Here is an 11,005-nt window from a genome sequence, read left to right on the forward strand (position 1 = left end):
AACACTCTTGAACAGATTCATAAAGCTTGGTTTCAAAACGGCTTTCACGTAGGTAACGTGTCTGGTACTTTCCTTGACCCTGGTTGGTGGGGCTGGATGTAGGAATACAAATGGACAGCATATTTTGCTCAGATGTTAAACACTCGCTATTACCCTACCCTGCAGGCACCTACATAGTAAGTTCATGTGATACCAGATTAGCCTCTTGCAAGAACAGTGAAAGTAATTCTCTGGAAAATTCAGGAAATGTTTACCACCAGAAGAGTCATTTTTGAGTAATTTGTGCTCCAGGAAATCTGTAGGGAGCTGCTAATGAATGTGACTACAAAGTATAGATTAGTCTATCAACATTATTAATATGTGTGATTTAAAATCTTTTACCCGATGTGACTGTTCTGCAGTGGGCTATGTGAGTATTTGATATTTAACTGGTTATTTTTATTGCATTATTGCTCTGTTTTTGTTACATTTAATACATTCTGACTGTCTTTGGCAGTACAAATGAATCTAACTGAAAGTAGCTTACTTTGATAATAAAGTTTCACTTTAATTCTGACTAGAGTCAAGCCACTGATCAAGCCTTGCTGCTGAAAACGAGCAAATCTTTAAAAATAACCGTTGTTCATTTTTGTATTCATGATCAGTTTTTGGCAAACTCAGAGGGAGCCAATAAAGAATGAGGAAAAAGAGCCACTTGTAGCTCAAGAGTTGCTGGTTCCTGTCCTAAATTGCCAGATCTGAAAAACAGGCCAACTTTGGCGAATGTCCTGAGTTGATTCTTCTTCAATTGCCAATAATTCATGTATGAATACATGAATATAGATGGATACTGTCTACTATGGTCTTCGTTACAGTACACTTTTCTGCTGCCTTTAACCTGAACCCAGCAGGCAGATGAAGGACCTTACTGTACAAATTGTTACTTTACACAGTTTTTGCTTCGTCATCAAACCTCTTTGACTCAGACTTTTTGGGTCATTTTGAGTCAGCAAGTTTTACCACGTCTTCAAACTGAGAGGTCCTTGATGATTACTTTTTTTTTTCTCGCTTGCTTTGCCTTTATGACTGGCGACACGCCACCACCATGAAGACATCACCAGAGAGCAGCCACTGCAATGCATCAGCTTAGTCCTTTCCATATATTTAAGTGATTGCTGACATTATTTATGAAGGGAATGAAAAATAAAGTCTGCATTGCAATAACATTAAAAAAGAGAGATCTATAATTTATTTGGCCTGCCACAAGTCAGCACTCTTCGCCACCAAACCCCCTACGCACATCTCATTTCTGTGCATTTGCAGATTTCGCCTCCCTCCTCTTTTCCCTCTCAGTAGCACAGGGGGCCCATCTTTAGGGGATGGTAGGTTGCTTTTTGGGGGTGTTTAGGGGTATCAAGGTAGTCCTGGAGGGGAGTCGGCGCAGGACTTTTGGCTCCGGCCTGGAAATGCCTTCACGTTTACAAACAAACTGGCTCTTTCGCTCACCCTGTTTGCCTTTGTGGCTTTAATTTTTTTTCAAGGCCTGTACAGGCAAACACACAGCAGGAAACACTGGCTTGTTGATCGCCTTCACAGAACAGCTCATAAACCCAGCCAGTATGAATGTAAGGGGCCTGTGTGTGTGCGCACGCGCGTGCATGTATCGGTTGTGTACTTCAGAGGAGCGATATTTCCTCCTCCCCCTTCTTCTTCTTCTTCTTTTTTTTCCTAATCAACCTAAGGAGTGTTATGGAAGTAAACAAGCAAATAATTATTAAGCATTGAATCATGCGATTGAGGAAGAGGAAAGCTAACATGTCCTTAAAGTCAAGTTTCACTGTAAATAAGAAATTACAGTTTGATTGTCCAGCCATGTTTGTCTGTTCCTGTTTATGGATGTTGCTTAGAAACAATACTAAATCACATTGTTCAACATGTGGCATCTTCTCACACTCTCTCTTTTACCCTCTTCCCTGCTCGCTCGCTCAGCCGCTGTGCGTTTGTAAACATGCAACTGGGATACATGGCCTCATTGTTTTGCATCATTATTACTGACAGGCCTAAACGACTTGAATGATGGGAAGCCCTCATACAAAATTAACCCAGCCCCGTGTGTTTACTCTGCCTAAATCATGTTGCTCATTGGGTTGAAACAGAATGTGGGGGGAAATGGGCCTCACATCCTGACATCTGCAAAGCACCTGTCCTGAGCCATGCATGCTAGCAGGGCCAGAGCACATTCAGACAGCTATCTCCCCTCATTTTACTCTCATGCCTTGCAAAACGCCATGACTGTCATTTTGAAAAATGTGTTTCAAAATGTATTTTCTGCTAAATATTGAAGCCTACCTTACTAGGATGATGTCCTAAATGCATCATGGTGATATCAGCTGATTTAATGTATCCTTATCTTTACATGTAAGTGCATTTTCTCTGTCAGTCGATGCCTTTATCCATTTTTGAGTAATGCTCATTGTTTAAAAAACAAAAAAAGAAAATCAACTTGCATACCACCCAGCATGCATCATACTGTACTTGTAGGGGGGTGGCCAGTCTCTTCCCTGGACACATGCCTTGTTTTACCATTCATTATTAGACAGCTCTCCAGGATCACATGACTACCTGTCCCACTAACCTCCCACCAGACCTTATCAGTGGTTGTACAGCAATAGTTTCCTGCGAGGCTTTTCTAGTTGGAGGGAGTTGTGTAAGCTACACTGGCTGAGAACAAAGCTATGCTTCAACAAAAGGGAGGAGGCTGGCACTGCTGGGAAAGGTGCCTGGCCTTCATCAGCCATCGCCACCAATTCGGAAGTGAGTCACTCCTCTGGCGTGTGCAGAATCTCTCTCAAAGGTCACCTGCGCTGACTGCAGCACTCCGCCATGCCATTGCATAATTCCATCAGTACTGTAGCAACAAGGCTGCAGGAGAATGCCTGTATTTATATTTTAGACATGGCAGATCAGAAAAGTTGGACAAGCACTGAGAAGGAAAACTACACCAGGGAACTGCAGTGAAGCACATTTTATGAAATTAACTCACCATGGTTCATTGTTGTTTTGCAAATTAACTCTAAACTTGAAACAAAAAACAGTGTGTTCATCTTGTTTTTGTTCAAACTCTTCTTAAACACTCTCTCAGATTCTTCTTTTATATGTCATAAAAGATATGAGGTATGATTTTCTTACTAAATTACTGCTCTGTTACTGAAGCACATCAACCTACATGACTAGTCTATCATGACATCGATCAGCATCTAAATGTGCCCCCTCATATGATTCAGTAGTGCTCAGTGGATGGAGTGCTTTGCCTGACTGCTGACTGTAACTGTGTCTGTTTCCTGTCCCAGATAACTGCAGTATGTAGAGAGGCTGCCCTCCTGGCCCTGCAAGAGGACATCAAAGCTCGGCACATCGAAGCCAGACACTTTGAAAGTGCCCTGAACACTGTGAAGCCCCGAATCCCTGACTCTGTCATCCAGTCGTATATCAGCTATCAGCAGCAACACAGTGGCCTGTGTTTCTTCTGACCACACAGCTATGGAAAAAGTCAAAATTAGGATTTTCTTCTTTTTATTAGTTTGGAGTTGTGTATATGTGTTAACTGTACCAGTCTGCTTCATTACACAGTGTTAAATGTTTTCAAACCACAACGTTAGGCCAAAGAATCTCATCAGTTGTAAATCGCTGACTTTAAAATAAGACTCTGTTTTTATTGCAGCATTGACACTATTGCTTTATTTTTTGACTTTGAAGGATATGGTGTGCTGTCATGTTTGATCAAATAAAAATGATAATGTATTCATACTGTCATCGATCCACTTATTGTCTTTGGTTGCCTTATTTTAATCCCATATAACAGTGGTGAGCCAGTGTGGTAGTTTGCACTGTTAAAGACATCCAGCCGTGAATTTACAGCAGTATCAGCGTGCTGAGAAAACCCGTAAACTAACACGTCCCAAATCACGTTAAAGCAGTGCAGTCTTATAGATCTGATTGGATTTAAATACCTCCTATGCTCTGGTTTGTTGTAGCTTAACATTCACCTATAAATCTGCCCGTCCTACATGTTTCCAGTCCCACTTTGTGTAATTTATGAGTTGTGGCTCTTCTGGATTTTGAATAACTCCTCCAGTCAAATCACAGGTTTTTCTGCGTTTTCAGGACATGTTGGGTAAAGCTGCAATAAAATCTAAATTGGTAAAAACGTTGTCTAACTGATTATACAGTTGGTGGGCAGTGTGAGCCCTCTAATCAGAATATTCCACAGGCACATGGACATCTATGGAATTAAATAGCAGCATTAGACAAGGACCCCTGATGGTTCCTAAACCCCGAGTTTGGTGAACCGCTGCTCCGCATCCACGGGGAGAAAAAACAGCCGGGCTGGTATATTCATCACATCTACCCATGGAAAATCAACTAATTGCTGTAATCGTGAGATTTCCGTCCGCACTTCAGACCACTGAGAGCAGGGATCCAGGCGGCCATCTGTCGGTCTACCAGGGCTTTCTTTATCATCAAGAAGCTACATTTTTACATCGGGCCTGAAAAAAACAAACAACCTCTAAGTTATTATTGCACCGCGGAGTCACTTTTACACTCCGCAGGTCTTTTTGTTCGATTCTTTTTTTAAACATTTGCTGACCCGAAATGGCACTGGGGGTCATTCATCTATTGATTTTTCCATTTGAATAGGATAAATTGACTTTGTATTGAACTTCCTTTTCTCATGGATCCGGATGTAGCGCATCCGCGACACCAATCAAACCAGACAGTCAGGAACAGAGAAGAGGGGGGTGGCAGGAGTGAGGAGGGGAGCCTTTCCCCCCTGGCTGCAGGGCAGCTTTTTTCTTAAGGTGGTCTGAAGCTACAGCGCACACTGCCCCGCAAATCCCCACCCCACCGCTGCCCAAACAGAAATCAACACAGAACTCCTCTGATAGTGATTTCATATCAGAGAATCGTACAAACTGAACATTCATTGCCACACGTTGTGTTTCCTCTGATGACACGAGTTAGTGCGTAATGGGAACATTCCACAGAGGACAGAGGACATCCTGTTGATGCTTCCTCTGTGAGTTGTCTGTACAATGACACAGCTGTGTGGGCAGAAACTGGTTGGGCTCGAGTCTGTATTTAATTCACAGAGACTAATGAGTTAGATGTGTATGGATCCCTATTTCACAGCAGTGAACAGGTAGCTACAGAGCACAGACACGATGAAACTGCAGTTTAGGAGCTACTTTACTCAATATATGATTCTTTCTTATTTCTATAACAAACTTTTCTCTATTCGTATGAGGTTCCTTGACATGGCAAGATTTAACCTAATATAACCATATTTATTAAACTTATATTTCTCATCCAAACCCTATAATAATTACCTTTGATGTTGTTGTCGTTAATCTTACTCATATTTTCCTCTAAAATCCTATAAAAATATTTTTGTGCCCAGTACAAATATATCAAATGCCCCTTTTGAAACAATATGCGGTTTATTTTTCAGCTTATAAGGACCATCGTGGTATTTGGGTGCACATTTTTCGAAACATGGACAAAAAATAAATAAATAAATCAGAAATTCTGAATCTACGTAAAGTGGTTTTCTTTCCTGTTTTTTGATGCGTGTGTATGGTACCAATAATGACAACTCAGCAATGTTATAAATAAATACGGCGTTTAATACGTCACTATTAGTCACATCACCCTCATTCACACCATTAATCATAACCCACAAGAACGGAAACTAGTATTTTTTTTCCTTCCCCTAACCCCCTCGTTGAGTCAACGTTTGCGTTTTTAAAAAGCCGTTCCACCTTAACCAGTGCACACATCTCTATCGCCCGGCCTTCCACATCTGCCCAATGAATCAGGAACGGATGCGATGTATCCTTTTTCAGCGGAGTGGCTGGCCAATGGGAGTTGGATTGTCGAGCAAACACTAAGCCCTGAGCCCCCATTCATCAGTGCTGAACAGGCCCGCAGAGCAGAAGAGAGCGCACCGCTGTCTGCAACATAACGACGCTTTTGCACAAGAGCGCAGATATCCCGCAACAATAACTAACAGCCAGAACTCAAATACAATTCTCAGCAGATACGCGAGGAGGAGCAACTTTTGGATATAAGCTCGCGCGTGTTTATTTATTTATTTTTTCCTCTCAGCCTTCTTCATCAGAGCTCCGCCGTGGATTTACTTTATCTTGGGACAGATGCACGCGTAACACACGCTGAACTTTTCAGTACGACTTAACCGAAAAAAATAAATAAAAAGGGAATAACGCAAAGGGATACATTCGCACTTGGATTAACAGACTGAATGTTATGCATTAGACCTCATAATCTACAGCTGGACATTGCCCCTTCCGTTTGGATGGAGTTTTGGTAGATTATTTGGTTGATGGATTCGACGCTATGGATGCTTGCATATAGGTATGCATTTTCTTAGTGATTTTACGCTTATTTTGCGCATTTTGCTTTGGTTTTAGGGCATTTGTTGCCCGATAGTAGGGCACGTAGCTACCTAGAAAGCGCCGCTGCAGCAATAAAGTCCAAATGTTTTGCTGTGCGCAAAGACTTTTCGTCTTATTTTCCATGTGTTCGCCATGAAATAAAGAATCCGCTGTGGGTTGAACTGATCGCGACTACTTGGTGAAGTTGATGGATTTCCACGCCAGTGTTGTTCCGAGGCTGTGCTGTAACAAACACCCCTCCCCCATGGCGGTTGTTTTCATTCATAAGTTTTGCCCGTCTTACGCGTCCTGTAATGTCTCTTCATCTCCGGCTCTGGTTTTTATAAGATCCTGTTTTTATTACTGCAAACAACGCCTTCTCATGTGAGCGCGTTCTGTGCATATGATCCTATTTAAAGTGCGCCATTTGACGGATAGACTATTAAATGTATAGATAAATATTTTTAATGTAGTTGAAACGTGAGTTTGTTTATGTGCAAAGCCGCAAAATCGATCTTTCTGCTTTGATTGTAGTAGTTTTTATTTTTATTTAATCGTTAATAGTTTTAAGGAGCCCTTCACGGGACACCTAGGCTTTATGTTTTTGTAAACTGTAAGTTTCGGCCTCCTGCAGGTCGGCTGTGCTTAATAACATCCCCAAAGACTCAAGTTCAAATTCCTAATCGTATTCCTATAAATACAAATACGAGATATATATATATATATATATATATATATATATATATATATATATATATATATATATATATATATATATATATATATATATATATGTATATATATATATATATATGTATATAAAATGTGTGTGTGTGTGTTCATATTGACTTCAAAAATTGGGGGCTTCTCGGAACTGAAATAAGGTTTTAATCTGACGATTTTCGAGCGTTTTTTAACTGCCGTCTATATTTTGTCGGAACTTGATCTGACCTTAGTTTTTTAGCTCTACTTTTGTCCCCGTTTCCCTGAAATCCTTTTTGATGTAGTAATAGAATACTAAGTGAGGCAGCTCATTTAGTTCCCTTGGATAGTGTCCTCGTTTCGTCGCCGCGGTGCATTTAAATGTTAACTAGTCATACAAATGTAAATGAGCAGGGGAAGTATTTGTAGGGCCTGCTGAAGTTTAGATGTGTGCCTGTTGGGGAGGAAGGTACAAAAAGTCTTGTTAATAGTCAACTTTTTCCCGGGTTGCCTCACTTAACGGGCTCAAAAGTGACATATTGTCATGTTGACAGGGTGAAGACAGTTGGTCTGGATTAACTATAAAGACTTATTTATTTGTCATTAATTTATAAACACTGTTCAGCATCTTATGTTATAGCTGTGCAATAACTGCTATGGTATGCGTCAAGAATGATTGTAATGATATATTAGTATTAGATTTTTATTAGTATTATTTCTGAATCCAAAAACACTTGGGATTGTGTTAACCCCTCTTCCATCAGGACTGTGTTTCCTAGAACAAGGATTTTTATTTTTTGCTTGACTGTTTCTGATCATATCTCCTGCCTCTTCCTTGTCTCCTCCCCCCCCCCCCCGGCAGGTTTTCCGATGCATGTCCACGGTGAATGTCGGAAGTGGTGATTCCCCCAGATGGAGCTCCAAAGTCAACATGGCCCTGGCGGTTCATTAGTGGTGATCCAACAGCCTTCCCTAGAGAGTCGGCAGAGGTCGGATTACGAGCGGGAGTTCCAGCATGCCGGCATTTTCTCTCTGGAACAAATCAAGGCCATCCGCTCTAGCAACGAGTACACTGAGGGACCCTCAGTGGTTCGGAGGCCCCCTGCACCCCGGATGGTCTCCAGACCCCATGAAAAGCAGGAGAGGACTCACGAGGTCATCCTCGTCAATGTGAACAACAATTATGAGCACCGGTCATCAGGTCACCACCATCATGCTGGGGGCAGTGTGTTGGTTGGGGGACAGCAGTATGGTGGGCCTCGGGCACCAGGGCTCAGCCGCTCTACTAGCACAGGAAGCGCCGCCAGCTCAGGGAGCAACAGCAGTGCCTCCTCTGAGCAGGGACTCTTGGCACGCTCACCCCCCACCAGACCTGGCATTAGCTTACAGCATCACCACCGAGTGGATCGGCCTGTTCGGACTCAGCCGAAGCCCAAGGCCCTTTTACAGCCCCAGCAGGGACCTCAATTTTACCAGCCTCCACTAGAGGCTCCACTCAAGCCCCAGGGCAAAGGGAAATCAGACTTTTCTGGCTCTGGCAACGAGGTGGTGGCTGCTGCTGGGCACCAGTTCATCTGCGAGCGCTGTGGGAAGTGCAAGTGCACCGACTGCACAGCACCCAGGAGCCTGCCTTCATGTCTGGCGTGTAATGGCCAGTGCCTCTGCTCTGCTGAGAGTGCACTGGAGCACGGCACGTGTATGTGCCTTGTTAAGGGCATCTTCTACCACTGCTCCAATGACGATGAGGGGGATTCATGTGCTGACCACCCCTGTTCACTGTCACGTTCCCACTGCTGCTCTCGCTTCCTGTGCATGGGATTAATGTCGGTACTCTTCCCCTGTCTGCTATGCTACCCACCTGTCAAGGGGTGTCTGAAGGCATGCCAGGGTTGCTATGACCGGGTTAAGAGACCTGGCTGTCGCTGCAAGAACTCCAACACTGTGTATTGTAAACTGGAGAGCTGGGCCCCACAAACCCAGGAAAAGCCTTCCTGATCGCTTCCCAAGGTCTCAGTGATTGCCTGTGCACAGGAGACTCTAGAAACGGATCTTATGATGACAATGATAATGATAGTCACAAATTAATGTTTATCAGACATTCTGAGCACCTCCCACCCACCTCCCCTCCTCGCTGCAGAACCCTAAGGAGCTAAGCAAAGGAGTAACGAAAACCACTCGATTATTTTTAGTTTTATTTTCTCTGGATCAGGACCATGTTTTTACAGACCAGTGTTTGCCTTAACTGTTTCTATGTCTATCCTCAGCTCCTCATTAACACTATTTTTTATATATATATGAAAAGTTTTTCTTCCGTTTTAGGTAGGCACTTTCCTCCGGGTCTGTGTGCCCGGTGGGATCTGCCTCTCACCAAATCTGTGAAGGACGATCTACTATAGGGCAATTATGTAGCTGTTACCTGGTATTCATAGCAAGCAGGTATGTTTGAGTTTATTGGTTGCTACCACACTAAAACCGTGGTTTCTATGCTCATTTTGCATTAACGAAAGCACATCCATCTCATAGTATTCTCCACTTGGATATGTTTCTCTCCTTCCACCCATCTGAACCTTTCATACACATTCTGTGGCATATTCTCCGATGTTTTTTGTTTTCCTTTTATCTTGTGTAAATTGTATGTTCAAAAATCCATAAGAGGAATTCTGGCTATTTTTTAAAAGAAAAAAATGTCTGTTAAACATTTTTTTTGTTAAAAAAAATATTTATTATGTGAAGCTCTATTATTTTATGATATTTATTGCAAGAGACAGTCTTAAATTTACTCATGTCTGAATATAACAAAATATCAAATACTTACTGAAAAATTAAAGGGTGGCACAAAAGAAAACTATGTTAACTTTAACGCAGAAAATATATTAATTAATGAAAAAATAGCACTGTCTGGTGTCTTGATTGCCCTGCTGAGAAGCAGTAACTAAATCTGATGGATGGCCGCTGGCTGATTTTTAAGGGAATGTGGGTCTGTTTCTTAAGTTGGGAGTTCAGTGGTGAACAGCAAATCACTGTTCCATGTGTGTATGCATGTGTGTGTGTGTGTGTTCACGCTGGGTGTGGAATTCCTGTTTTTTTTCTTTAAAGCTACAAGTAGAAACAGCTTGTAGCTCAAAATGTGACTGTTTACATTCTTGGAGGGCTTCTTTGCTGCGATTCTCCTCGGTAACCTTGAAAGCTAAACAATACAGGTCATTGACATGATTAGCCCCGAAGCTGCTAGCATCAACAGAGTCTCCACGTTTTCAGAGTGAGTTATGCTCACAGGAAGTAGCTCTCCCTCTAAACCCCCCTCTCGTCTCACCCGCCAACAAGTCACCACAAACTATGTACTGTAGTTTATTCCCTGGGCTTTAACGCAGCCAGATGGGGATGTTCCCAAACTCCCAAATGGTCTCCGCGCTGCAAACCCAAGAGTGTGTGCCATCAGATATGAGAGCGGTCATTACGAGTAGCCGGGGCCACCTGTTCAAAGATAATAAACCGGGGCTATCAATGCTGGGCTTTTATGGCATGGTTCCTGCACTAAAGGCAATGACAGGGGCCAATCCAGCCCCCACTGTGACCCGCAGTCCCCCATTTGGCCAGCTCTTTTTGTCAGTGAATTTATCACGTGGGAAGTCCACTGAACCCCTCCACCCCCACCACTGACACCCGCGCACTTCTCCACCTCCGGGCCCCCAAGAGATGAGATCATCACTTTGAGAGTTGGTTGGTCAGCCACAAATACCAGCAGCTGGGGAAACACAAAAGGTGAACAGGAAATTCTCTTGGACAAAGGAAAAAATATACAGCAGTTTAAATTTGGAGAGCTGCAGCGCTGGCGACAAAACAACACAACCGTGTCTATTATCAGCTACAAG

At 42.8% G+C, this 11,005-nt stretch overlaps 2 protein-coding genes across 2 annotated transcripts in view; both read left to right on the top strand.

The window, feature by feature from the left end:
* afg2a (AAA ATPase AFG2A) overlaps positions 1–3,780 on the top strand; it is a 112,804-nt gene extending 109,024 nt beyond the window's left edge. The window contains exon 17 of the mRNA XM_085285432.1: positions 3,330–3,780. Within this exon, the coding sequence (XP_085141558.1) occupies positions 3,330–3,509 (180 nt within the window). The 3' untranslated portion in view covers positions 3,510–3,780. The remainder of the gene's footprint in view (positions 1–3,329) is intronic.
* A 2,102-nt stretch (positions 3,781–5,882) lies between these two features.
* spry1 (sprouty homolog 1, antagonist of FGF signaling (Drosophila)) lies at positions 5,883–10,024 on the top strand. The gene is made up of 2 exons (XM_085285444.1): positions 5,883–6,411; positions 7,996–10,024. Exon 2 carries the CDS (start codon positions 8,046–8,048, stop codon positions 9,126–9,128), a length of 1,083 nt encoding a protein of 360 aa, XP_085141570.1. The 5' UTR covers positions 5,883–6,411; positions 7,996–8,045; the 3' UTR covers positions 9,129–10,024.
* The last annotated feature ends 981 nt before the right edge of the window (positions 10,025–11,005 follow it).

Source organism: Mchenga conophoros, linkage group LG2, assembly GCF_057382185.1.
Source record: "Mchenga conophoros isolate Kocher_MC1m ecotype Shallow Benthic linkage group LG2, M_conophoros_male_GT1.1, whole genome shotgun sequence".
NCBI classification, from domain to species: domain Eukaryota; kingdom Metazoa; phylum Chordata; class Actinopteri; order Cichliformes; family Cichlidae; genus Mchenga; species Mchenga conophoros.